The 27,298-nt window shown below is 49.5% G+C and overlaps 2 protein-coding genes across 3 annotated transcripts; one reads left to right on the plus strand and one right to left on the minus strand.

Moving 5' to 3' along the window:
* Positions 1-1,306: 1,306 nt before the first annotated feature.
* Positions 1,307-19,865, plus strand: POM121C (POM121 transmembrane nucleoporin C). The gene is made up of 13 exons (XM_027526593.1): positions 1,307-1,935; positions 2,822-3,037; positions 3,333-3,491; positions 5,077-5,157; positions 6,700-6,874; positions 10,384-10,475; positions 11,562-11,635; positions 12,276-12,400; positions 12,515-12,617; positions 12,846-13,022; positions 14,583-16,244; positions 17,278-17,400; positions 17,707-19,865. The coding sequence occupies exons 1-13, from the start codon at positions 1,370-1,372 to the stop codon at positions 17,802-17,804; spliced, it is 3,651 nt and encodes a 1,216-aa protein (XP_027382394.1). The 5' UTR covers positions 1,307-1,369; the 3' UTR covers positions 17,805-19,865.
* NSUN5 (NOP2/Sun RNA methyltransferase family member 5) lies at positions 19,859-25,548 on the minus strand. Of its 2 annotated transcripts, none has more exons than XR_003508586.1 (10): positions 25,415-25,548; positions 25,194-25,316; positions 23,820-23,994; positions 23,618-23,726; positions 21,586-21,724; positions 21,379-21,494; positions 20,833-21,007; positions 20,446-20,721; positions 20,230-20,370; positions 19,859-20,155 (listed from the first exon to the last, which is right to left on the minus strand). XR_003508586.1 is itself a non-coding variant. In XM_027526594.1 (10 exons), the coding sequence occupies exons 1-10, from the start codon at positions 25,505-25,507 to the stop codon at positions 20,053-20,055; spliced, it is 1,389 nt and encodes a 462-aa protein (XP_027382395.1). In that variant the 5' UTR covers positions 25,508-25,546; the 3' UTR covers positions 19,859-20,052. The 2 variants fall into 2 exon arrangements, 1 of the variants encoding a protein (XP_027382395.1); XM_027526594.1 differs by having other exon boundaries at positions 20,446-20,656; positions 20,833-21,011; positions 25,415-25,546.
* Between the last annotated feature and the right edge of the window lie 1,750 nt (positions 25,549-27,298).

The raw sequence follows: 27,298 nt of genomic DNA on the forward strand, positions 1-27,298 counted from the left end.
TTCTTGTCTCTTCTTGCTATTCTTTACCCAGTCCTCCACAAACACTAATCTACTTTCTTAGGCCACCAAACTTAACACAGTTAAATTGATCACAAATCCTAAGGATGATGGGAAATTTGGTAGGTAATTGCCCCAATTTATGGGGCTTCCCTGGTGGCTCAGATGGTAAGGAATCAGCCTGCAATGCAGGATACCCATGGATTGAGGAGGCTGATTGGCTTTGGTCCATGGACTCCCAGAGAGTTGGACACAACACTTTAATTAATTTTGTCCCCATTTATAAATGTGTACTGCAGAAACGCAAACTTATTTTATTACAGCTTCAAGTCTGATCCGCAGTTTATTAGACTTTTAGCCTGTTCAATCGAGAATTTACTAGTACTGCGTGTGTGCTCAGTCGTGTCCGACTCTATGAGACCCCATGGACTGTAGCCTGCCAGACTCCTCTGTCCATGGGTTTTCCAGTCAAGAATACTGGAGTGGGTTGCCATTTCCTCCTCCAGGGAATCTTCCTGACCCAGGGATAGAACCCTCGTCTCTTGCATTGCAGGCGGATTCTTTACCAATGAGCCGTCAGGGAAGCCCTTTTATTGGTACTATCCTATGCTATGCTAAGTCACTTCAGTCGTGTCCAACTCTGTGTGACCCCATAGACGGCAGCCACCAGGCTCCCCCGTCCCTGAGATTCTCCAGGCAAGAACACTGGAGTGGGTTGCCATTTCCTTCTCCAATGCATGAAAGTGAAAAGTGAAAGCGAAGTCGCTCAGTCGTGTCCGAATCCTAGCGACCCCATGGACTGCAGCCCACCAGGCTTCTCCATCCATGGGACTCTCCAGGCAAGAGTACTGGAGTGGGGTGCCATTGCCTTCTCCTTATTGGTACTAGATCCACCTTTAAGGAGGATGGTTAATGTTGGCCTTGCTTCTTTTTATTGCTGTTAAAGTCAACTCCCTTTAGCAGTTTATACTTTGGCAGAAAACAGAGTAACTCAAAAAACTCTCAACCTCAGGTAGCACTTGTGAAGAGTGGCTGATAATCTCTTACAGGGTGTTTAACTTTCTTGGAAATAAACATTACGTGAGTAGTCGTTTTCCGGCGCTTTTATTCTTAACGTGATTCTTCTGAAAGGCTCATCTCTGGCTGGGTGCTGTGCGGACAGGCGAGAGACGTTCAGAATCAGAACTCGCTGTAGCGCCAGGCGGCGTTTTCTGAAACTGGTCGGGTCTAGCGCGTTGCCAAGCAGTAGCGTTTCCCGTCGCAGTCGCGCGTCCGCGTCGCGTGCGCAGTGACGTAGTCGGCGCGCGGCGACGCGGCGCGCGGCGCGGTGCACGCTGGGATATTTAAGTCTTCTCCGCGGCGCGGAGCCGCGATGTCTCCGGCGGCTACGGCGGCTGGAGGAGGCAACCGACGGCGGCCGATAGCGAGTGTCAGGGAGGGCCGCGGCTGGGGCTGTGGCCGGCCGGCCGGGGCGGCGCTTCTCGGCCTGTCGCTGCTCGGCCTCGTGCTGTACCTGGTGCCGGCGGCGGCTGCCCTGGCCTGGCTGGCTGTGGGGGCTACTGCGGCCTGGTGGGGACTGAGCCGCGAGCCCCGAGGTTCGCGCGCGCTCTCCTCGCTCGTTTGGAACGCGCGGCGTCAGCGAACACTGCTCGCCTCGCCTCCTGCCAAATCGGCAGCAAACGGAAATCTCTTAGAGCCGCGGAGCCCGCTCGAAGGACCCGACCCCGCTGAACTGCTCCTCATGGGCAGTTACCTGGGCAAGCCCGGCCCCCCGCAGCCTGCCCCCGCCCCGGAGGCCAGGGACCTGCGGGAGAGGCCGGGCCGCCGCCCTCCTGTCCGCACCGCGTCGCCGGCTCCGTCGGCGCATCCCCAGCGTGTTCAAGTTCACCCTTCCCTTCCCACTTCTCTTCTCCGACCCTCCAGGAGGCCTTCCTACCGGTAAGATAACCCTGATCTTACCCACAGCCTCTCCTCTGTTGCCTGGCTTTGAGTTGAGGACTTGACTTTTAAATCCGATTTTCTTTTCCGTTAAGTCCAAAGTGGATTCTGTGTCGTTTTGTCCTCTTAGTCACCCTGATGCGTGTCTACTCACTCCTGTCCGCCTTTACCTTTGGAGTGAGATGTAATGCCACAGTGGTTCCCTTCCTTTCAGTTCTTAAAACCATATGAATTTTCATGCAGTATAGATTTAGCAGAATACTTGATAAACAATTAACTATCCCTGTCTCTCGTGAAAATATATTTATTTTTCAAGTGTAGTTAAAAATGATTTGTTAGATCCATTCCCCCCCCCCCCCCGCTTTAGATCACTAATTGAAATTCTGTGGTTTAGCCAAGATCAAAGAGGTGTTCCCAGGAAACATCTCTTTGATGAATAAAAGTTGATAAAGATGATCCAGAAGAATACAAAAATTTGATGAAAATACTAGTCATGAAAAGTACATTTAGTTGAGAAGATGAACATTTAGGTGTTTAAAATGTTTGACTTTGAGTATATATCACTGACATTGCATAAAAGATTGAAGCATCTTGAAAAGTTCCTCCCTGCATCCCACACTTTTCTTCCATTGTAATTTACTTGTGTGGGCAAGGTTTTCAATTTCCCTCTCCAATTGTTGGAAGTCCTAGTAGGGACAGCTGTTACGCAGCTGTCACTTTCTGCCCTTAGATGAAACGAGGGAAAGTTGCCATGAACATACTGTGTGTTCTGTGTTGCCTAAAAAGTTTAAAGCGTCTGAAAAATATCTGAACCCACATGGTTCTTCAATCATTTAAATTTTCTGATGTTTCTTCAAGTTTCTTTGGTATCTCCCATTCTCCACAGGGACTGTGGGACTTTATCACATCGGTTTGTAGTAACACCTCGAAGGCGCTATCCAATCCAGCAGGCCCAGTATTCCTTGCTGGGGGTGCTTCCCACAGTATGCTGGAATGGTTGTCACAAGAAGACTGTGCTGTCTGCTCGTAATTCCAGAATGGTGTGCAGCCCCGTGACAGTGAGGATTGCGCCTCCGGATAGCAAGCTGGCTCGTTCTCCAGTGTGAGTGTTGTCAAACGTCTGTATTTCCTTTATTCTTTTCCGGTTATTTCTCTGACAAAGGAGAAAGAGAAATAGCTGCTTATTTGAATGAGAAATCCCAGATTCTAGTAATTGAACCATCTTTTGGTTTCGTTTGCCTTAGACTGTATCTTTGATTGCCTAGGGTGATTTCTGTGAGTGTATAAAATTATACTTTTGTTTACTGGTTAGCTTCTGATGTCCAGTGACTGAACTCTGTGCTGTGTGGCTTGGTAATTAGAATACCTTGATGTTGGAATCGTGTCTTTCATTCCAGACCAGAACAGATGATCAACTCAACACTGTCTTCACCGTCGACCAGTGCCCCAGATCCGTGTGCGAAGGAGACTGTGCTGAATGCCCTCAAAGAGAGAAAGAAGAGGACAGTAGGGGAGGAAGACCAAATGTCTGCTGATGGCCAGGAAAATAAAAGAAGGTAACAGGACCAGCAGAGTAATTAACAGGCTTCTCCCATGGGCTTCCAGGTTTTGTTGAAATATAGGGTCACTCTCCAGAAATACACAAACCAGCTCCAGTTTGTGACCCTTAGTAGATTCCCTTCTTTGGTTTTCATAGAAGTGGTTGATAATAAGGTCTTAAATTAGTGCTGTTCATTTTCTGAGACACGTGTTAGATAAATTTTGTAGTTTGCTTTTTCCGTAAGTACTAGAGATAAGCCGGCAACTATTAGCCAGGTTAACCTTGTACTTTTGATACAAACCAGTTAAACTTTATTTTTGAGAGCGCATGCTTGCAGTCTTCCCCTCAGAGTCTCCTGGTGTTTAATTATTTGGGTAACCACCAATTTCACTGTTGTAATTGTGCTGAGGGGAATGCTTGGCAAACAGAAGTGAGGACTAGAGTATGGTAGATATGTCAGTAATGGGACTAAAACCACCTTCATTATTTGCTTTTCTGTATGGATGATGCAGTAAACAGTTTATTAAGGCTTTAACAGGCTTTGCAAGGAGTCAGTTAAGGATTCCAGTCGTTTTTTTAGTTCAGTGAATGGAGCACCCACTATATGTCAGAGCCTATTCCAGGTACAGTGGATAGAGCTTTGAACAAGATAGAGTCCTCATGGGTTTGAGAGAGACCAGAGAAAAAGGATAATAAAAATAAACAAGGTAACCATAGATTATAAACAAGTAGAGATAAACAGAGGGTAGTGAGAAGGGGGCTTCTTTATATACGGTGGTCAAAGAAGTGTTCTCTAAGGAGACAGCAGCCTCACACTAAAAAATCATTGGCCCCATTACCTAGAGAAGATTGTTCATATCCTACAGGGTAAAAATTGGTCAGCTTTGATACTTCAGATAACAAAATTGAGTAGGGAAATATTAATGCAAGTGTATTTATGTCATAGAAAGATCAGGTAATGATGACTAGAAATAAATATGATTGGCATGTGAGCAGTTTGACCTAAAGTCAACTAGCTAAGCAGGAGTGGCAGGGGGTGAGGAGGTGTGGAGGTGGGAGAAGAAATAACTTTATGGTTCATCTAGGTTTCTCATGTTCTCCAGGGGGTAATTTTTCTTGACCCTAGTGAGCCTATACTTGAGGATTCTATATTACCTTTCCCATGATAGGAATAAGTGATAACTATGTGCACCATGCAAAGCCCTTCTATGTGATAGGTCAAGTTTTTCTTTAACAGACTTGTCATATTAACCTGTAGAGCACCACAGGAGTGTGGGTTGACCCCTAAAATGTTGTTTTTGTTTTTAATTTGGGTATGGTAGGATGGTAAATTTGTGATTCTGATACTTCGGTGAGAAATTAGCAAATAATTGAAACAACTTAATAGTTCAAAAGGTCTTGAAATATTTTCATATTTTGCTTACTGCCCTAAATCTTAGGATAAATTTAACTTTTGGAATCTTTGTGGTTGAAGCATCCCTCTTTTTGTCTCGCAGGGAACCTGCGCTCCATAGAAATAGTATAAAAAGAATATGGGAATATGATTTGGGGCCGAGGGAGAAGTAATTCCATTTAATTGAGAGTTTTTTGATTTGTCATAGACGCCATGATAGCAGTGGGAGCGGACATTCAGCGTTTGAGCCCCTTGTGGCCAATGGCGTCCCTGCTTCTTTTGTGCCTAAGTAAGTGAAAATCCGTGGATGAGATGTACACTGTTTGGAAAAGGGGCTTTATCAGAATTAATTGTCCCGTTGACTTTCTTCTTTGCTTTTGTATTGCTTTATTAATTCAGGTTCACATCTTTGAAATCAGAGAGGAACGTTTTGAGTAGCTTGCCACAATTATCTTCTAATTCCTTTTAATGTTTTTTCACTAGTATGGACAAAATATGCTAAAGCTAAGAGGGTTTATAAATATATTTAATAACCAAGTGTATGAACAGATGCTGACAAGGTTGGTGCAATGGATAAAATGCGATGATATGAAATTGAAGATAAAATATTACATCTCTACATTTGAGTTTAAATACATTTGAGAAAGAATTGATCCGCTTAATCTGAGCTAGTAGTACAGTATGGCTGCCCAAAAAAGCTAATGTGCTCCTATCTATGCTGATAGAACAGAAACTGACATGAGGCTGGTTAGTGATAGTCCTGCTTCTCTAACTTCTGCTTGGATTGTCAGTGGAGTGTATTTGGTTTGGTGTACTACACTGTAAGAGAGGATGTACACCAAAATCTTATGGGGTGGTGGACGAAGGTGTATAAATACTAGCCCAGAGATGAACAGTCTCAAGGAGAATAAGGAAATTTGGATATTGGTGGCTCAGAGGGTTAAAGCATCTACCTACAATGCGGGAGACTGGGTTCAATCCCTGGGTTGGGAAGATCTCCTGGAGAAGGAAATGGCACCCCACTCCAGTACTTTTGTCTGGAAAATCCCATGGACAGAGGAACCTGGTAGGCTGTAGTCCATGGGGTCGCAAAGAGTCAGACACGACTGAGCAACTTCACTTTCTTCACTCCAAAAAATGGAAGGACTGTCAGGTCAAAAAAGAAAAACAACTTGCTCAGCACAACTCCAAGTAGTATCCATTGGCGAGTGTATCCAAGTTAGAGGGAAAAGCATTTTCATCCAGTATAAGAATAAACTGGTCTGTGGTTTGGTATCATAACAGAGATTGAATGGCTCTTCCATAGGAAAGAGGTATAGGGAATTTCTGTTTAGTTGAAAGTTTAGAAAAGATAGTTCATTCCTCTTAACTCTGATGTTTTTTTTAAAAGTTTTATCCAGTTATAATTGGCGAATAATCTGCCTGTTTAAAGTATACAGTTTGATAAGTTGTGACATGCATACAGCTGTGAAACCGTCACGACAGTCAAGATAATGAACATACTGTCACTTCCAAAAATTTTCCTGTGTCCCTTAGTAATACCTCCTTTCAGCTTGCCCCGATCTCCAGGTGTCCGCTGATTTGTTTTCTGTCATATAGATTAGTGTGCATCTTCTAGAATGTTAGGCAGTGGACTCACACTTTTGATTTTTAAAATACTTGACTTTCTTTTCCTGACTGTCAGATGTATTTAGCCAAATTGTTAATAATAAAATTAAGAGCATTTTTTTTAACTGATTTTTTTTTTAAAGAAAGATTCTATGTCCATGGACAAAACCTTAAAAAAATGTCTTTAATAATGCATCCAACTGTCTTCTCCCCTTCTTCTTAGGCCTGGGTCTCTGAAGAGAGGTCTTAATTCACAGAACTCAGATGATCACCTGAATAAGAGATCCCGCACCTCTTCTGTGAGCTCCTTGACAAGCAGCACGTGCACAGGCGGCATCCCCAGCTCCAGCCGCAACGCCATCGCCAGTTCCTACAGCTCCACGCGTGGTCTCTCTCAGGTACATTCACCCTGTGCTGTGGGAGACATGGGTTCCCAGCACTAATTAATCGATCAGCCAGTGTTCACTCCCACCTTCTACCATCAGATAGTGGTATTACCACTAACAGATACAAACACTCGAGTGATAACTACGGCCCAGTGGAGCAGAATAGAAAGCTCCAAAAGTAGAGCAGTCATGTGTGGGAACTGGGTACAAGACAGAGCTGTTACTGCAGATAAATGGGCGAGAGGTGCATAACTCAGTGGATGATACTAATTTTATCAACAGGTAGATCAAGTAGTCCAGATTGCATTGGACCATAAAAGAAATTTATCCTCTGGGCGTTGAGAATTTGATGAAATTTTTTAAATGTTATCATTCTCTTTTTTAGAAAGAGAATGTAGGATATAGCTTAGGGAACAGAGCAAGCTTTGCTACCACACAGATATCCAGATGTGGGTTCCAGTCTTGGCTCTGACAGTAGCTCTGGGGCTTTGGGCTAATCAGTATTTCTCATTTCTGAAGGATTATTGTAAAGACTGAAGGTAGTGTTTGAAAAGTACCCATTTCAGTGCCTGTTTAATAATCTATAGTAGCCAAGTAAAAATAAAGCTTATTGTGGAGGAAGATTTTCGAGGGGAGAAAAATTTTGAGTTAAGTTAATCCAGAAGGCTCTTAGAGTGATGTAAATGAAAGATGAAGGTCTCAGTTGTAGGGATGCTAAAAGGACAATAACAGCCTTTACCTTGAGCACTTTCTCTGGGCCAGCCCCTCTACTAACCAAGCACTTTACATACACTTCCTCATGTAATCATGACAGCAGGCGTATTAAGTATACACTCATTATCCCTATTTTAAAAATCTTATGTCAGATTTCAAACGTACACAAAAAGAAAATGCCATGACAGACCTCCATGTAGCTTTACTAGTTAACAGCATTTTGTCAATCATGTTCCATCAACCTCTGCCCCCCATTTGTTTTGCTGTTAACGTTTTAAAGTAAATTGAGGACTTCCCTGGTAGTCCAGTGGTTAAGAATTTGCCTGCCAATGCAGGGGACATGGGTTCAGTCCCTGGTTTGGGAAGATTCCACATGCCGCAGGGCAACAAGTCCACACACCACAGCTAACAAGCCCTGCTCTGGAGCCCGCCAGCCACAGCTAGAGAAGTCACCACAAGGAGAAGCTTGTGCACTGCAGCAAGACGAGTCCTTCAGAGCAGCGAAGACCAGCACAGCAAAAATAAATGCACAGACATGAAGACAAGTTAAAATAAGCAAAAAACAACAAACTGCAAACATGTCATTTCAGCTATAGGTCCTTCAGTATATTTTTAGATTTTTTTTCACATTAATAAGTACAATACCATTATTCCTCTTAAACGATTTATAATAGCTATTTAATATTAGCTAATATCACTTCACATTTAAATTGCACTTACAACCATAAACTGTCTTATTGCAGTTACACTGTTTGAATCAGGGACCAAAAACCAATTGATGACATTTGGTTCATATTTCTCTTAGGCTCTTTTAATCTATACTACTACTGTTACTATTTTTTTTTTTTTTCATGCTTTTGAAAAAAGTAGATGGTTTTGTTCTGTAGGATTTCCCATATTTTGGATTAAGTTTGCATCATCATGGTGTCATTTTAACTTATACTCTATCCCCTGTTTTCCGAGGCTTAATTACATATAAGTTCAGTTAATTTGGCAGAATATTGCACAGGTGGTACTGTGTACTTGGATTTTTTTCTTTTTTTTGGTACTGTGTACTTTGGGTTAGGGTTTCCCAGGTGGCTCAGTGCTAAAGAATCTGCCTGTCAATGCAGGATACCCCAGAGACATGGGTTCAATCCCTGGGTCAGGAAGATCCTGGATCAGGAGGAGGAGATGGCAACCCACTCCAGTGTTCTTGCTTGGAAAATCCCAGGAAAAGAGGAACCTGGGGGGCTACAGTCCATGGGGGTCACAAAGAGTCAGAGATGACTGACTAACCACACACACACGTATTTTGGATTGCATCTTGTCAGGAACAGATGAAGTCTGGTGGTTTCCTTTTTGATGTTAGTATCAGTCTGTGGGTATTGCCACTCTAGTCTGTTTTAGAAGGTTTAGCAGGTTGCAAAATGGGGATTTCCTTGGTTGTTCAATGGTTAGGACTCGGTGTTTTCACTGCTGGGGCCCCAGTTTGATCCCTGGTAGGGGAACTAAGATCTAGCAAGCCTTGTGGCATGGCCAAAGAAAGAACAAGAAAAACGGGCTTCTCATGCATTGCTGGTTGGGAGCATCACTTGGTACAGTTCCCTACAGGGTGGGGTGGCAGCGTTATCAACAGTAGAGATGCACATGCCCTTAGATCCGGCAGGTTTACTTTTAGGAATTAACCCTACACATACAGTCAGAGACATGCATGAGGATGTTGATTGTGCCATCGTTTTAATAGTAGAAGCTGGGAAGCAATGTAAGCATGTCTTTTTCAGGGACTGGTTGAATAACTTACCATATTTCTGTAAGTTGAAATACTATATAACTGTTAAAAAGAATAGGGCAGTTTTAATAGGTACTGCTGTAAATGGTCTCAAAGTATATTTTTTTAAAACGCATAGTGCAGAGCTGTGTATAGTGTCCTCTATTCATCCTGCGATTTCTTTCATCTTTTGATGTGTATAGAGTAATTTTGACAGGATATATTAGAAACTGGTAATAACTGTTGAAATAGGAAGGAAATTTTTACTGTGTACTTGTTGGAATTTATTTTATTTTTTGGCCATGGTGGGTCTTCGTTGTTTGTGGGCTTTCTCTAGTTGCAGCAAGCAGGGGCTGCTCTTCATCGCTTCTCATTGCAGTGGCTTCTCTTATGTGGAGCACAGGCACTAAGGTGCATAGGCTTTGGTAACTGCAACACATGGGCTCAGTGGTTGTGGTGCACAGGCTTAGTTGCTTCACAGCATGTGGGATCTTCATGGACCAGGGATTGAACCAGTGTCCCTTGCATTGCAAGGCATATTCTTAATCACTGGACCACCAGGGAAGTCCCCAGACTACCCTTGATATCAGGGAACTCCGCTTGGTGAGGAGACAGATGTATGGATAATTATCATATAATGATAAATACCACTAATGTTACAGAAGTCATAAATGTCATGATAATGTATTTTTAAAAATAAAGTTAATGAAGTAAAACTGAAAATTTAATGAGACCAAAACTAAACTAGTTTACTAGGTTGTCTTCGTTGGAACAGTTTCTTAGTTGACTTTTATTGTTTCCATAGATAATATGGAGCAAACTTATACGTACATCTTAGCTCTAAACTGTTAAGTGATTGTGACATCCTTTTTTGTAACATAATGCCAAAAGTACATTCTTCCGTTCTACTTTTATTAGTTAGCATGCCATTAGTTCTTCATACTTTTTCTTAAGTTACTTAAAAGGAGATGTTATATGCAGTGATGAACAGAACTTTATCAAAGGTCGGATGATAAACTATCAACCAGGGTCAATCTTACTTGTATTTGACTTTTAGCTGTGGAAGAGGAGTGGTCCCAGTTCATCTCCATTCTCTAGCCCAGCCTCATCCCGCTCCCAGACACCAGAGAGGCCAGCAAAGAAAGTAAGGTAAGGTAATCAGGTCCATCTAGTCAAGGCTATGGGTTTTCCAGTAATCGTGTATGGATGTGAGAGTTGGACTGTAAAGAAAGCTGAGCACCGAAGAATTGATGCTTTTGAACTGTGGAGTTGGAGAAGACTCTTGGACTACAAGGACATCCAACCAGTCCATTCTAAAGGAGATCAGCCCTGGGATTTCTTTGGGAGGAATGATGCTAAAGCTGAAACTCCAGTACTTTGGCCACCTCATGCGAAGAGTTGACTCATTGGAAAAGACCCTGATGCTGGGAAAGGTTGAGGGCAGGAGGAGAAGGGGACGACAGAGGATGAGATGGTTGGATGTTTCACCAACTCAACAGACTTGAGTTTGGGTAAACAGGAGGTGGTGATGCACAGGGAGGCCTGGTGTGCTGCAGTCCATGAGGTCGCAAAGAGTCGGACACAACTGAGCGACTGAACTGAATCCATTATTATTTGCTGCATGGATTAATGAGAGGGGCAGGAAAGGAGGGACATTTACTTGGCTCTTGGGTTTTCCTCAGCTCTGATTTGGAGGACTGAAGAAATCAGCATGTAGAGGACAGTGAACTGCCCACCTGAGTCGCTCTCATCTCTTACCATTCTTCTGTTCCCAACTGTAGAGGCCTCTGGCTCTCTCCCCGACACTGTACTGTGAGTGATGGGGGTGCAGGAGTAGAGACCGTACGGAACAGAGCAGACAGAGTGGATGATGTCAGTGGGCAGCAGACTTCACATTCTGGACTCCAGCCGCCCCTCTGGGTACCTGTGGTCAAATTTAGGGATCAGACGTGTGACTAGAACTTTTAGGAACTTGGTGGGCTGTAAGTAAGGTTTTGAAAAGTGTTGATGTGTGGTTGTTTTAAGACAAAGCTTTCTCCATGGCTTCCATAAACTGCCTCCATTCATTTCTATTGGGATTTTCTTTTGACTTCTATTTTTTTTTTGTCCTGGCCTACTGAGGTCCTAAATCATGGTAGTTCTAGACCAGTTGGTAGGCAAGCAGGTATAGGAAGTTATCCAGTACTTTCTGTCAGCAAATCTTTCTAAACTTAATTGTGCCTTTTTCTCCTACAGAGAAGAGGAGCTTTCTCATCATTCTAGTTCTTCAACTCCATTGGTAACAGACAAGGAGTCCCAGGGAGAAAAGAGTAAGTTGATGAGTGCACTAGAGCGGCTATTGGTGGAAGTATTGAGCATTGCTTTGTCAAGGGCCTGGTGGATACAGAGAGAGATGTTTCTGTCTTTCAGAGGTTTATAGTCAGGTAAGGGAGAAAGGTGACTCAGAGAAATACAGTATAATATGTGATAACAGTAGGCTATGGATAAGTTTAGGTTGAGGTATCTGTGAGCAGTCCAGATGACTATTGTCCAGTAAACAGTTTTCTGGGCTTCCCTGATGGCTCAGTGGTAAAGAATCCACCTGCTAATACAGGAGACACAGGTTTAATCCATGGGTAGGGAAGATCTCCTGGAGAAGGAAATGGCAACCTACACCAGTATTCTTGCCTGAAAAATCCCATGGACAGAAGACCCTGGCAGGCTACAGTCCATAGGGTTGCAAAGAGTTGGACATGACTGAACAACAGAAGTAGTTGTATACTTTGATTTGGAGCAATTCTCCCTTTATATCCTCTTGACTATTAGAAGTAGTCTAGCAAACACCATCCAAGAGCCCAAATCATGGAAAATAGAATCTTTCAGAGATACCCAGTGAGAATTCCGTGTTAAAAACAGGAGATAGATAACCTGTCCATTTCTGGCAGAGAAGAAGATTAAGTCTTTCTTTAGTTGCAGATCCAACCACAGGGAAGAAGCAGAACTCATGGAATTCCCCATCAACACCTGGCAGCTCCGGGCAGCGTAAACGGAAGGTTCAGCTGCTGCCCTCCAGGCGAGGAGACCAGCTGACCTTGGTATGGTCCTGTCCCTCTACTTCTGCCCACCCCAGCTTAGCTCTACCTTAGGAAGGCTAAATACAGGATTCTTACAGTTTCTCCTGATTAACAACTTCTTTTTCTCTTTGGTAGCCTCCACCTCCCCAGCTTGGTTATTCGATCACTGCTGAGGACTTGGACTTGGAAAAGAAAGCTTCGTTACAATGGTTTAACAAAGTCTTAGAGGATAAGACTGGTAAGGAATATAGATCAGTTTCCCACTCCAGAGAGGCTTTGTCTCCTTGGGTTTTATTTTGGTCTTTCTCATGTGGGAAATCCATTTGGGCCCTCAGTGGAATCTGGAGAATGGTGAGCATTGAAGGGAAACCTTTGTGAGTTGTACCGAGGCCCCAGACTTCCCGTGCTCCGTGATACGCAACTGGAAAGAGTTCCCAAACAGTGTCATCTTTTCTTTCGTCCCTAGACGCTGCCTCGACCTCTGTTACCGAGGCCCCACCTGCCGGTCAGTCTTCCTTCACTTTGACCCTGCCTGCCGCTGGGACTGCTTCATCCCCAACCACCCTCCAAGCCCCTAGCGCTAACCCACTTTTGGAGAGCTTGAAGAAGATGCAGAATTCCCCGGGGCTACCTTCCCTCCCTGGTGAGTGGGAGAGCTTACTTTGTTTTGTTTGTTTTTTGGTCACACCACACAGCTTGTAGGATCTTAATCCCCTGACCAGGCATCAAACCCAGACCGCTGCAGTGGAAGCGTGGAGTCCTAACTACTGGGCTGCCAGGGAGTTCCCAGGAGAGCTTGCTTTGGCGCGTGTGATGACATCAGCCTTGGTTTAGGTAGAAGTATAAGTGCCAGCACTTCCCTGGTGGTATATGGGTGGGAAGAGTCTACCTGCCAGTGCAGGGACTCAGATTTTTTTTTTTAATTAGTTATTTTAATTGGAGGCTAATTACTTTACGATATTGTGGTGGTTTTTGCCGTACATTGACATGAATCAGCCACGGGTGTACATGTGACTGTACTCACATGTACAGGGACTCAGATTTGATCCCTGGTCCGGGAAGATTCCACATCCTGCAGGGCAGCTAAGCCCACGTGCTCTAGGACCTGTGAGCCACAGCTACTGAAACTTGGGTGCCTGGAGCCCCTGCTTCACAGCAAAAGAAGCCACCACAGTGAGAAGCCCACGCACCACAACCAGGAGTAGCCCCCGCTCGCTGCCACTAGAGAAAGCCCAAACACAGCCAAGTAATTTAATAAAAAAATTTTTTAAAGAAGTAAAAGCACCATGCTCATCAATTCCTGGGAATTGTCCTAAAGGCTAACCCTGTTCTAGCTCCTCCAACCAGAGCTGGTGCAGGCCTAAGCGCTTTAGAAGTTGTCATCAGTTTTAGGGAAGGGCTGCAACACTCAGAGCTGAGGGAGGCAGCTTAGTTTTGGTCGCCAAGTGGCTCTTGACTTGAAACCCAGTCCCTCAGCTCCTCTGAGCCTTGTTTGTCATCATCTGTAAGATGAGAAAATAACGCTGACCTCGTGAGGTATCCCGGAAGTGTCAGTGATCACATGGTTAGGATGTCTTATCCCACGCTTAGACTACGGTCACAAGGTAATATTACTCTTCTCGAAGTTGCCAAGGTCTGTTGCTGTTCAGCCTTCCTGGCACTGCATATACACACACTCCTCTGCCGCACTGTATCGTATCGTAGAATGTGTCAGGTATCAGATGGCTCAGAGACCACCTCCTCATTCACGTTATATGCTCTCTACTTGGACCTGGCAGGTGAATACAGGCCAGTGCATCTTTGTTAGCTGTATAAGGTGTATCTAGATTATTAAGTGGACTTAAGTTCAGGTGATTGGAATTTTCTTCATTTCTGTACATGTCATCCCCAACAGGGCCCACTTTTTATCCTCTTCTGAAGTCTTTCTTATGATCTGTGAAGGGTGGAGATTACGAACACTGGCCTGTTTTCAGGAATGAACACTTTTAAGTTCTGTGACATGGATTTAGTCGTAATTGTTGACTGTTGAATCCCGAGCACTGTGCTGGGCTTTGAGCACCGTCACATGTGAAGTATTCCAGATTTGCTTTCTCCACTTTCTTTCCCACAGAGCCTGCTGGAGTGACCACCACTGTGGCCGATTCGCCACACTGTCACATCTGAAGTATTTCAAATTTGCTTTCTCCACTTTCTTTCTCCACAGAACCTGCTGGAGTGACCAGCACTGTGGCCGATTCGCCCCCGAAGACACCCAGTCCTCTGGCCTCTCTGAGCTCCTCACAGTCAGGAGCCCTTCCAGCCACCTCCTCCGACTCCAGATCCACCACTACTGTCTTGGGGCTGACCCCGGCTTCTTCCCCAGGACCCGTCACCGATGCCGCCAAGTCCCCTCCGGCCCCTTCGGCTGAGACGTCCACCAAATCCCAGGCCCTGTCCACCCCGCCTCCCAGCCCCAAGCAGAGTATCCTGTTTGGAATGCTGAGCACCCCAGCTGCCAACCCTCCTGCTTCTGTAGCCCCTGCTGCGTCTTCAGCATCGCCCATGTTCAGGCCCATTTTTGTGGCCCCCCTGAAAAGCGAGAGTGGGGACCCCTTGCCCTCTAGCCCTTCCACGGTCACGGCTGTGACATCTTCCAGCTCGGCCCTCCCCACGACTGCCAGCAGCACAGCCCCCGCTTTCAAGCCAATCTTTAGCAGTGTGGGGCCACCCACATCTGTGCCCGGGCTAACTCCCTTCTTGAAGCAAACAGCTACTCTGGCCACTACCACGAGTGCCCCTCTCTTCACCGGCCAGGCCACTGCCACCTCCACAGTGACTTCCGTGACCACAGCCAGCACCTCCACAGACTCTGCTCCGAAGCCCTCGTTCAGCTTCGGTGTGAGCAGCGTGACCAGCACCCTCAGCAGCGTGACCAGCACCACTGCTTCCGCCTCCCAGCCCTTCCTCTTTGGGACTCCCCCGACTTCTGGTGCCAGCTTCACCCCAGCTGGGGGCTCCATATTCCAATTTGGCAAGCCTCCCGCCATGCCCGCCTCCACATCAGTCACCACCTTTGGCCAGTCACTTCCCAGTGCCCCTCAGACAGCCCCCAGCAGCAGCAGCAGCAGCAGCACTGGCTTCGGTGGTTTTGGCAGCAGCCTCAGCACCTCCGCTCCAGCTACCACCGGCCAGCCCACGCTGACGTTCAGCAGCACCACCACCCCAGCCTTCAACATTCCCTTTGCCTCGGGTGCCAAGCCCCCTCTCCCATCCTACCCAGGCGCCAACCCCCAGCCCACCTTCGGGGCCGCTGAGGGGCAGCCTCAGGGGGCTGCCAAGCCGGCTCTCGTGCCCAGCTTTGGCAGCTCTTTCACTTTTGGTAACTCTGCGGCCCCAGCCCCGACTGCGACCCCAGCGCCGACCCCAGCCCAGCCAGCGTTCGGCGGCGCCGCGCAGCCGGCGTTTGGCAGTCTGAAAGCCACACCCTCCGCCTTCGGCACCTCCGCCACCACCCGGCCGGCCTTTGGCAGCGCCACAGCTGTTTTCTCCTTTGGTGCGGCCACCACCTCTGGCTTTGGCGCTACCACCCAGACTACCAGCAGCGGGACCAGCGGCTCGGTGTTCGGCGGCACGACACCATCGCCCTTCATGTTTGGGGGACCAGCCACCCTGGCTGGGAGCGGGGCCTTTGGGATGAGTGTGGCCACCCCGGGCACCGGCGCTGCCTCTGGAGCGTTCGGCTTCGGGGCAGGACAGAGTGGGGCCACTGGCAGCACAGCACCTTTTGGGGGAGGCTTGAGTCAGAACAGCTTGGGCACGCCCAGCCAGACCACGTCCTTTGCCTTCAGTGTGACCAGCACGCCGGACAGCAAACCTGTGTTTGGAGGTATGATCACGAGTTGACTTGGCCCACTGGGCAGCGTCCACTCTTTGGAGCTTTATGTAGGGGTAGTAAGGGGATGGGCATTAAATGCATCAATACAGTATCAGTTTCTTGGTAAAATACGTGATTACTGAGTGCAGAGGAATGCCTTTCTGAGAAAGTAATGGACTTAATCTCCGAGACTTTGACGAGGAGGGTTTGGGGTGTGGGTGGAGGCGGGTGTGAGAGGGCCTCGCAGGACCTCCCAAGTAGTCGCTTCGGAGCTGGGGAGAGGGTGTAGCATCATAGGCAGCGTCACACGCTCATGATGTTGTGAGTGAGGCCCGTCAGCACTGCTGTTTTCCCAGCCATGTTCAGTTGTGACATGTAGGCCTGAATTAAGTGGTAGCTGGTGAAGCCAACCTGTTGAATCTGAAGCAAGTACAGTGGGATGGGTGGTGGCCAGGTGTTCTGGGGAGGTGGGCGCAGAGTCAGTGCCCATGGGGGAGGTGGGGTCTGGAGCAATGGTGGTGATGAGGTGGGAGAGGGAGAGGAGGGAAAGCTTGAGTGGCAGAAATCTGCCTTCCACCCCCCCACCACCCCCCAGCCAGCCTCCCCCTACATGAGAAGGCGAGGCTGAAGGGACAGCAGGACTGGGTGGGGAGTCCCAGTGGGCCTCAGGGGACCCATAGGGCAGAGAGGGGAGGACAAGCGAACAAGGGGAGAGACAACGCATCTAGTCCTCAGGGGGCAGGTAATCGGGCTCAGGCTAAAGGCGGAGGTCCACTGAGTCGGCCCCTGTGCTGGGTTTGCTGGCCGAGGGAGTGCAGGGGCCCTGCTCCTTAGGTGGCCAGAAGCCAGCCCTGCCGTGGCACCGCTGGCAGCCAGCTGGGAGGCTCGCCCAGCGTAGCAGGTGTGAAGCTCGGTGCTGTCCTTCAGTGGGGGGACCCAGAGCCCAGATATCCTGCGGGAAGGCCCTGCCAGGAGCCGAACTCCCTCGAGGCTCCTCCCCTCTGCTCCCCAGCCTGGTCCCTACAGCTCTCTCTCTCCATCCTAGGCACCTCCACGCCCACCTTCGGTCAGAACACCCCAGCCCCTGGGGTGGGAGCAGCTGGCAGCAGCCTCTCCTTTGGGGCGTCCTCAACACCTGCCCAAGGCTTTGTCGGAGTCGGACCTTTCGGTAAGTGGCCAGTGTGACCTTGTCTCCTCTCTGGAGAGGGGTGGGGCGGGCTGGCAGCATCCAGCTGTCTGAGGCCGATCCAGGAGTCCAGCACCGCCCACGTTTGGAGTTGGGCAACTGACCACTCGGAAGCCAGGTGAAAATGTTGGTCCAGGCCTTGTTCCCAGACTGTCTGTGGTCTTGTGATTTTGCATTTTTAACCCGTGCCTCTCCCAGAGGGATTGCCTTTTTCCAGCACCCAGTGTTCTTTAGAGAAGTGCTCCCGGGTCCCAGCCGCCCTCATGAGATCTTGTTGAATCTTTCCAGGATCGACAGCCCCTTCCTTTTCCATCGGTGCGGGATCCAAGACCCCAGGGGCTCGACAGCGGCTACAGGCCCGGAGGCAGCACACCCGCAAGAAATAGCCTTCGTCCCTCCCCCAGCCCCCCACCACCCCTTGCCCAAATCTGGACCTCGGCACCTGCTAGGAAGAGCCTCTGATCCTTCTAGTTCCGTCAAGCAGACCAACCCCAGGCCTCTGGCTTCAGCCCCCAGGGAGGTAGTGGCAGCATCCGGGGCTATTTCCCTCTTTCAGGAAGCAGAAGCCCCAGGTTGGGGGGCCATGGGGGGAGGGACGTGGCAGGGCAGAAGCCTGTTACCTTACTTGAACAGTTGAACTGGTGAAGCTGGAGAGAACTAAAGAAACATCTGTACATACTGCCCACTTCCTTCCCCGACGCTCGTGTAGTGTGTGAGCTCAGGCAGGCAGCCTGCTGCCCGCCTTCTCCCCCGAGAGCCATCTTGGCCGGAGGCCAGAAGGTCAAGCCCTGCCACCTGCATCTCTGTGCACTTGATGGGTTGGGGTGGACCGTCCCTGAAGCCACACCGGGCTTGGCTTGGCTGTACAAGTGGCTTTCCCCCTCCAGTCCCATGAGGGGACTCTTTCCCCACTTCTTGCTGCTTCATCCCTCACCGGTTCCTCGCAGGGTCGATTCCTTTTAAAATGGTCCTGAGTCTAGCTTTGCCTTGGAGACCCCAGCTCCAAGGTGCAGCTCCTGCTGTTCCACTTCGTCCTGCCAAGTCCGAGCTGACCTTTCACCTCCAGCCCACTCTGCCAGTTTGGCCCCTCAAAGCTTGGTGGCTCAAGACTGTTAGCCTGGCAGACCCAGGGGTGGTGCCTCCCTTGGGAGAGGGAAGCTCTTGGCACAGGCAGGACACCCCCACACAGCCACCCCACCCTGCTGCTTTCAGCTGCCGGCTCCCCCATCATCCCCGTTGACCTCACTGGGCCCGTCTGCCTCTCCGGGATCGTCTGTTTAAAGCTTTGTCCTGTGTTGTTTTGTCTGATGCTCACGTCTGTTGCTCTTTGAATCGAGTTTGGAGGAAGAATTGAATTGTGTGAGTGGCGGCATGTTGGTAGTGCCGGACTTATTAACTGTTGCTCGTTTCTGGGGCCTTGCTAAGCGACGTGGACAGTGGCGCCACTGCGGCTCCAGGTGCCGAGCCTTGAATTCTGACATGGTGTTTCGACTTTAAGGGCTGGCAGCCCAGGAGCATGGGGCCAAGGGGAAGGGCTTCTGCCCTGTGCTCGCCCTTTCCCACCTACCTAGCCTCAGTGTCTGTAGTATACGGTAGAAACCCTAAATTAGTGAACCATTTTAAAATTGTTGTCTTCCTCCCTCCATCCCTTCCCTTCTCCCTTTGTTCCCAAACCCCTTACCCCAGGCCCATGAGCCTTGCTGCCATGCCCATCCTCTTTGGGAGAAGTATGAATGCGTGTGTCTAAATTAAAAGAAAAAAAAAATATTTAAACATTTTTTAACAATAAAAATTTATTTTTGTATTTAAGCTAAATTGCCTTTTAAATTCCTTCAAGCTTGGTTCATTGAGGTGGTTCAGTATAAATGCTATTTGACTAGAAATTAGTTGTGTAGAGTTAAGTTATGCCTGTGTGAAGAGGAGGCTCAGGTGCTGTCCCAGCAGCATTCCTGAGGGACTTGAGCTCCTTCTGGAAACAAAATGTAATTCTTATTTTATGAATAATGTGATGTAGGTGTAACTAGTCCCCTCCCCTTTGTGACTGAGGGTGAATGGTTCGTGGCGGGGGATGCGCCTCCACACCCCGAGAGCTCTGTTGTGTGTGGAGCTGTGGGGGGCCTGAGTCCCGAGTACCTGCTCGGATGGGAAGGGGCGGGCACGGGTCTAGAAATCAGGCTGCTGCCTATACCTCACGGAAGGTAGACCCTCGGCTCGATTACCTCAGCTCCACAGGCAGGACAGCTGGTTCAGGAGCCCCCCGTCCCGAGTGTGAGCGCGGAAATGTGGGTGTGGACACGCACGTGCACTGGACAGGGACGGGAGGCTGGGACTTTCCATTATACACGAAGACTGAATTCCTGTGAGTCTAGTTGGAATTTTTAGTATGAATGTGAGATTTTTCTCCTTGCTTATGTCATTAAGAATAAAAAAAACTGTGATCTATCGTAGACCATGTCCTGCGTTTTATTTTTGTGAGCAGCAGTGCGTCACCCACAAAAGCACAGCCCAGGGAAGGGGACCCAAAGCAGAGGAGTGTCCTCTCTCCAGCTGGAGGAACAGGGTTCCCGGTCTTCTTCCTCTAGCCATGACCAGACTGCCATCTGGGGCCTGAGAGGAGTCGGTGCTCTGCGCCCACTACGTGCCAGGGGCAGCCGCCGCTTTCCGCCGCCTCTTCTTCCCCTTTGGGGCTGGGCTGGGCGTCAGCTCTGACGCTGCTGCTTTGGCTTGTGAGCCGGAGCTAGAAGAAAAGTAAAGGGAGTGAGATGTGCCCCAGTCCTCCAGCCTCTTCCAGGAGGCCCCCCGGTCACTCACCTTGGCTCCTCTACCCGCTCAAGCACCGCGATGAAGAAGCCACCGGTGAGCGTGGTCTCAGGGGAGGCCCGGAGGCAGTGTTCAGCGCCTGGAAAGGCACTGAGGCCTCGGTGCGGCCAGGAGGGGAGGACGGGAGCCAGCCTGCAGGCAGGAAATGGGATGGGCTTCTAGGTCAGAGGCGGCCCCCTCCCCCAGGCCCTGGGGGACACCCACTACCTGAAGGCCCCCGGGCTCTGCTGCAAGGCGGCTCGCACCACGTCTTCATTCTCTTCTTGGCAGACAGAGCACGTGGAGTAGACGAGGCGTCGCAGGGCGGGAAACGTGAGCGCGTGGCTCAGTGCCCGCTGCTGGAAGGCAGCCAGTGCTCGCAGGCGCTCCGGGCTCGGCGTGCAAGACTTGGGCTCCTCCAGCTGCCTGCTGGGCATCCCTAGGGAAGAGTGCTTTCAGCACAGCCAGCCCGGAAGAGCAGATTCCGCTTCCAGGAGAGCACGTCTGTCAAGCGTCACAGGAACCAAACCTCAGGCCAGGACACCCGACCACCCCTCATGCCCCAAGGTTGCTCTGGGTCTGTGGGGCCCTGGGCCGTGCTCCCCGCCATCTCACCAGAGCCGCTACAGGAGGGATCCAGCAAGATGTACTGGACCTGACAATAACGCTGGTCCGAGGGCGAGACCGCCAGGAAGTCCTGCTCGGCCAGCTCGCAGCAGGAGACCCCCGCCCGGGCCAGCAGGGTAGCCATAGACGCCAGTCGCTTGGCATCCTGGTCAAAGGCGAAGATCTTCCTAGGGAGGGGAACAGAGTTGAAGTGAACTGAGAACTTAAAGGAGCGTGTAAGAGCCCACAACTCTGACACAGTAACACGTACTTGAAGTCAAGACACGCTATTTAAATGTCTTTAAATTCTAAATTTAAAAGCTCCGTGGTCAGAAATAGCTGGCCTGGGCTCTGTGCTCCGAGGGCTCAGGGACTCACAGCTCATACCTGCCGCCCACTGGGAAGCTTAGGGAACTGCCCTAGGTCCTGAAGGGAACACTGAAAGGCAAGGCCTCCTTTCAGCCTGCAGGACTTCCTGGAATAAGTGTTCCTTATCTCTTCCTACAAAGTACGGGATCACATCCCACCCCGCTCCTGTCTGACCAGGGCACTCACCCTTGGTTCTTGAGAAGAGCAGCCAGGTGACTGGTCTTATTGCCTGGGGCAGCGCATGCATCAATGACGTGGGACCCTGGGGGCGGAGCCAGCAGCATGGCCGGGAGACAGCTTGCCTGGCAGCGCAGAGCACAGGGGCTGGGTGAACGGAGGCCCCAGGCTGACCACTCCCCACCTGTTTCCCCCCTTTCCACCCATCCTCCCTACCTTGTCTTGCAGGATGAGGTGACCAGCTTGGTACAGTGGATGGTTGTGCAGATCTGTTTGGGCAGGAAACACAAGCAACTCTGGCAGCAAGGGATCCAGGAGAAAACACTTCCCTTTGAGGGCCCTGATGTCGTTGAGGCTGCCAGGGAATACGAACTGCTTATTCCACATTTTATGCATCCTTCAAGGCCAGGTACCAGCCAGGCACGTCACACGTCACCTGACTGCTTACTGATGCGACAAATGCTTAAAACTGCTCTACTTTTAAGTATATTAACACGCTGATAAGATAGAGGCAGCAGGTAAGAGAATGGGGTTCTCAGGTCTGACTCTGTGTCCAGAAGATCCCAGAGGTGAAGGCATGGGCGCCTCAGCCTCTGTACTTCTGGAAAACGGTAGGTGGGTATTAAATGGCATGTAAACCTCGTTAAGAAAAGACTTTGCACACATTAGGCTCGCAACAGCCAGTACTATCAGAACATAACCCTGGGGAGAGGGGCCTGGTACAGGGAGGTGAGTACTGAGTTGATTCCTGATGGAAGAATTAGTACCCTGAGGAGCTGAGGTGAAAACTTTGTTCTCTAAACTATGGAGAAGGACTGTCCATTCACTTGCTCCATGTAGAAAACATGAAAATAACTCGAGAGTAACAACTCAAATGAGAAAGCTAACAAGTAGCAGAAAGAAAGAGTGAGTCGCTCAGTCATGTCTGACTCTGAGACCCTGTGGACTGTAGCCCACCAGGGTCCTCTGTCCATGGAATTCTCCAGGCAAGAATACTGGAGTGGGAAGCCATTCCCTTCTCCAGGGGATCTTCCCAACTCAGGGACCAAACCCAGGCCTCCCACATTGCAGGCACATTCTTTACCGTCTGAGCCACTAGGGAAGCCCAACAAGTAGCAGAGCTGGTATCCAAACCTACATACAGCCATCCTCCACCACCCTGGTCTCTAAGCGACACGCTGAAGGCTGACAGGGAGACATCTACAACAGATGAGAGCGACGGAGGGAGAGGAGGCCACTTCCCAGAGCTGTGGACGGACAGAACAGGAGGCAGGAGAGTGCAGGGGCGGGGCGGGGCGGTGGGGGTGGGGGTGGGTGGCTACTGAGCAGCAACCACCGTGGGAACACAGGTGCACAGCAGGCGGGCCTGGAAATGGGGCAGGGAGGCACAGCCCAGCGGAGGGCCAAGGGTTTCTAGTGAGGGAGTAAAGCGTCAGATCTGCATCCAGAACTTTCTGCACCCAACACAAAGAGGATGAGCGTGACAACAAAGTCTGGACGTGGGGAGGCCGGCTGAGGGCTCTCCTGCCAGTCACGGCAGGATACGCTGCTTAAACCCAGGCCGTGTCCAGAGAAGAGAGACACCAAAGGCAGAGCAGTAAACGACCAGACAGACAGCAGGGAAGCATGTACGATAACTCCGTTTATACTCTGACCAAATGGGTGTGCAACAGTGACATCTGTTCAAACAAGGGATGCGCAAGATGCCAAGTTCAGGGATGCAAGGGTGGTTCCATATCCACAAAGTAATCAACATGTGATATACCGCAAACGACAAAAATCACATGACCATCTCAACAGATGCAGAAAAGCCATTTGAAAAATTCAGCATCCACCCATGATAAAAATTCTCATCAAACTTGGTACTGAAGGAACATACAGCAACATAATAAAGTCTGCATATGACAGACCCACAGCTCACATCACACTCAATGGGGAAAGGCCGAAAGTTCTTGCTCTAAAATCAGGCACAAGACAAGGACACCTATTCTAGTCACTTCTATTTAATACAACATTCCATGCTCAGTCACGTCTGACTCTGTGTGACCCCCACTGACTGCAGCCCACCAAGCTGCTCTGTCCAAGGGGTTCTCCAGGCAAGAATACTGGAGTGGCTTGCCATTTCCTCCTCCAGCGGATCTTCCCGATCCAAGGATCAAACCTGGATCCCCTGCATTGGTAGGCTGATTCTTAACCACTGAGCCACCTGGGAAACCTATTCCATGCTCAGGCAGGGTTCTAAACTCACCTGGAAGCCCGACCCTGGTAGGAGAAACCTTGTCTCTTAAAATAATCAATGGCATCTTCAGCACAGGTCTTCAGAATGTTCACTCGCACAAATCGAGGCACCTGGGAGGCTAGGAAGCAATCAGCAGTGAGTGAGCAGGAACCGGGCCCACTCCCGAGGGCCTGATGGCTATCCCCTATCTCCACAACACCTCCCAGCTCACCTGAGCCAGGCTTGGATCCCACTTCCAACAGGTCCTCATTCCGGCTCACACCTTGACGAACCTTGAGCCGCGCCAACTCAGCCTTCAGCCTGGCCTGGTGCCGCTCCAGCAGAGGTTTCCATCGGCCCCCGCGCCCTCTAAAGCCTTTTCCCAGCAATAAGTCATATACTAGCACCTGGGATGGAGAAAGGAGGCGAGAAAACCTTGAGTATGAAGATCCTGGAACTCCACAGTGCTGGAACTGGAAGAGTTGAACAGACCACCTATCAAGATAGTAACGGGTAAAAGTGAGCTACCCTGTTCAAGATCACACAAGAAATTAACGGACAGGTCACGATTTGAACCTGGTGCCTGGCTTCCCAGTCCCGAACCCCTTCCCCATGGCTTCTCACCAGGAAAAGCTCTGGATCTGAACCCTCCTCCCTTGTCAACATCACCTTTTCGTTTTACCTAAACAGAGCTTGCTGTGCTATCAACACTTTGGTCTTCTGTTCTTAATCTTTCACACAAGGCTCAAAGTTAAAGCATGTGCTGCTGCTCCTGCTAAGTCGCTTCAGTCGTGTCCGACTCTGTGCGACCCCAGAGACAGCAGCCCACCAGGCTCTCCCGCCCCTGGGATTCTCCAGGCAAGAACACTGGAGTTGGTTGCCGTTTCCTTCTCCAATGCATGAAAGTGAAAAGAGAAAGTGAAGTCGCTCAGTCCTATCCGACTCTTAGCGACCCCATGGACTGCAGCCTACCAGGCTCCTCCAATCCATGGGATCTTCCAGGCAAGAGTACTGGAGTGGGCTGCCATTGCCTTCGCCTAAAGTATGTGCCCTGGGATTTCTTTGGAAGGAATGATGCTAAAGCTGAAACTCCAGTACTTTGGCCACCTCATGCGAAGAGTTGACTCATTGGAAAAGACTGATGCTGGGAGAGATTGGGGGCAGGAGGAGAAGGGGAGGACAGAGGATGAGATGGCTGGATGGCATCACTGACTCGATGGACGTGAGTCTGAGTGAACTCCGGGAATTGGTGATGGACAGGGAGGCCTGGCGTGCTGCGATTCATGGGGTCGCAAAGAGTCTGACACGACTGAGCGACTGAACTGAACTGAAAGTATGTGCACCTCCTCTCAATTCTTAAACCAGCGAGGGGCTGCGCTCCTCATTTCGGGGGAGCGACTTGCTAGCATCACACAGTGGACGGCGACGGAGCAGAGACCCTAAGGTTAGGAGGGGCTCACCCTCCTGTTGGACAGAGATACGGCAACCCACTCCAGTATTCTTGCCTGGAGAATCCTGTGGACAGAGGAGCCTGGTGGGCTGCTGTTCATGGGGTCTCACAGAGTCAGACACGACTGAAGCCATTTAGCACGCACCCTCCAGTTACCTTGGCTAGGTGCGGCCGCAGCTTCTTCTCGGCTCGCAGGAGGCCGGCGTTGGCGATCACGGCGTCCAGCACGGCGGAGTAGCGCTGCGTCTCGCACACCAGCGCGTACAGCTGCTTCACGTTCTGCGCTCGGCCGAGAGAACCCAGGTGAGACGCGGGCCGGGCCGAGCTAGCCCCCTGCCGGGGCCCCCCTCCCGGGCACGAACCCCGAACCCTGCTACCTGGAAGTTGCTGGCGTATACCAGCCCCTTGAGCGAACCCTGGCGGCTCTCCACGCCGGCCAGCACGGCCGCCGCCGCCGAGTACACAGCCATGCTCCGTGCCCGCGCGAGCGCCTTTACGGCTCTGTCGCGAAGCGCGCGCGGCTCCGCACCGCCCCCACCTGACTTCCGGGGTCAAAGGGCACGGGTGTTCCGGACCCGGAAGTCCCAGCACCCATTGAGGTGGTTCCAGGGCGTGTGGCAGTTCACACTCCTGTAAGGGTCTGGAGGGCAACGCAGAGACCCCGGCTGACCACTTCTTCGCAGTTCTTTGCGTTTTTCTTTCAATCCTTGCCGATATCACAGGCAAACAATGAGATCTTATTGATGTTTTAATTTCTGTGATTGAGGTTAAACATTTTCCCGTTATTGGTCGTTTGTATTTCTTCTGTTATGACATGCAGATGTCTTTTGCTTACCCCTCTACTGTCTCTTCAGTTCAGTTCAGTTCAGTCGCTCAGTCGTGTCCGACTCTTCGCGACCCCATGAATCGCAGCACGCCAGGCCTCCCTGTCCATCACCAACTCCCGGAGTTCACCCAGACTCATGTCCATCGAGTCGGTGATGCCATCCAGCCATCTCATCCTCTGTCTACCCCTTCTCCTCCTGCCCCCAATCCCTCCCAGCATCAGAGTCTTTTCCAATGAGTCAACTCTTCGCATGAGGTGGCCAAAGTACTGGAGTTTCAGCTTTAGCATTATTCCTTCCAAAGAAATCCCAGGGCTGATCTCCTTCAGAATGGACTGGTGGGATCTCCTTGCAGTCCAAGAGACTCTCAAGAGTCTTCTCCAACACCACAGTTCAAAACCATCAATTCTTCGGCGCTCAGCCTTCTTCACAGTCCGACTCTCACATCCATACATGACCACTGGAAAAACCATAGCCTTGACTAGATGGACCTTTGTTGGCAAAGTAACGTCTCTGCTTTTGAATATGCTATCTAGGTTGGTCATAACTTTCCTTCCAAGGAGTAAGCGTCTTTTAATTTCATGGCTGCAGTCACCATCTGCAGTGATTTGGGAGCCCCCAAAAATAAAGTCTGACACTGTTTCCCCATCTATTTCCCATGAAGTGATGGGACCGGATACCATGATCTTCATTTTCTGAATGTTGAGCTTTAAGCCAAATTTTTCACTCTCCACTGTCACTCTCATCAAGAGGCTTTTTAGTTCCTCTTCACTTTCTGCCATAAGGGTGGTGTCATCTGCATATCTGAGGTTGTTGATATTTCTCCCGGCAATCTTGATTCCAGCTTGTGTTTCTTCCAGTCCGGCGTTTCTCATGATGTACTCTGCATATAAGTTAAATAAGCAGGGTGACAATATACAGCCTTAACGAACTCCTTTTCCTATTTGGAACCAGTCTGTTGTTCCATGTCCAGTTCTAACTGTTGCTTCCTGACCTGCATACAGGTTTCTCAAGAGGCAGGTCAGGTGGTCTGGTATTCCCATCTCTTTCAGAATTTTCCACAGTTTACTGTGATCCACACAGTCAAAGGCTTTGGCATAGTCAATAAAACAGAAATAGATGTTTTTCTGGAACTGTCTTGCTTTTTCCATGGCCTTTATATATTAATAATATATACCTTTTATCTTAGGCTTTGCCGTTTTTCCAGTTTTTTCTTTTTTAATGTGGTTTATAATTGTTTTGGACACCATGAAGTTCTCATTTTAAATATATTTATCTTTATGGTTTCTGCCCTTGATGTCACACTTGAAAACCACTTCACACCTGTACAATATAGAAATTATCTATGGCTTCATCATTTCACACTTAAATCCATTGATTGCTGCACCGCCTGTGGGATCTTAGTTCCCTGACCAGGGCTCCAACCTACCCCCTGCA

The sequence above is a fragment of the Bos indicus x Bos taurus genome, chromosome 25 (assembly GCF_003369695.1).
Source record: "Bos indicus x Bos taurus breed Angus x Brahman F1 hybrid chromosome 25, Bos_hybrid_MaternalHap_v2.0, whole genome shotgun sequence".
In the NCBI taxonomy this organism is placed as follows: Eukaryota; Metazoa; Chordata; class Mammalia; order Artiodactyla; family Bovidae; genus Bos; species Bos indicus x Bos taurus.

What these genes read in the sequence shown, in the direction of transcription:
- POM121C (XM_027526593.1), top strand. Translation starts at nt 1,370, where the DNA reads ATGTCTCCGGCGGCTACGGCGGCTGGAGGAGGCAACCGACGGCGGCCG. An exon ending in GGAGTCCCAGGGAGAAAAGA is followed by an intron (nt 11,636 to 12,275) that starts GTAAGTTGATGA and finishes GTCTTTCTTTAG; the next exon opens with TTGCAGATCCAACCACAGGG. An exon ending in AGTCTTAGAGGATAAGACTG is followed by an intron (nt 12,618 to 12,845) that starts GTAAGGAATATA and finishes TTTCGTCCCTAG; the next exon opens with ACGCTGCCTCGACCTCTGTT.
- NSUN5 (XM_027526594.1), bottom strand. Translation starts at nt 25,507, where the DNA reads ATGGCTGTGTACTCGGCGGCGGCGGCCGTGCTGGCCGGCGTGGAGAGC. An exon ending in TATACGCCAGCAACTTCCAG is followed by an intron (nt 25,317 to 25,414) that starts GTAGCAGGGTTC and finishes GGCCGAGCGCAG; the next exon opens with AACGTGAAGCAGCTGTACGC. An exon ending in GGGATCCAAGCCTGGCTCAG is followed by an intron (nt 23,727 to 23,819) that starts GTGAGCTGGGAG and finishes ATTGCTTCCTAG; the next exon opens with CCTCCCAGGTGCCTCGATTT.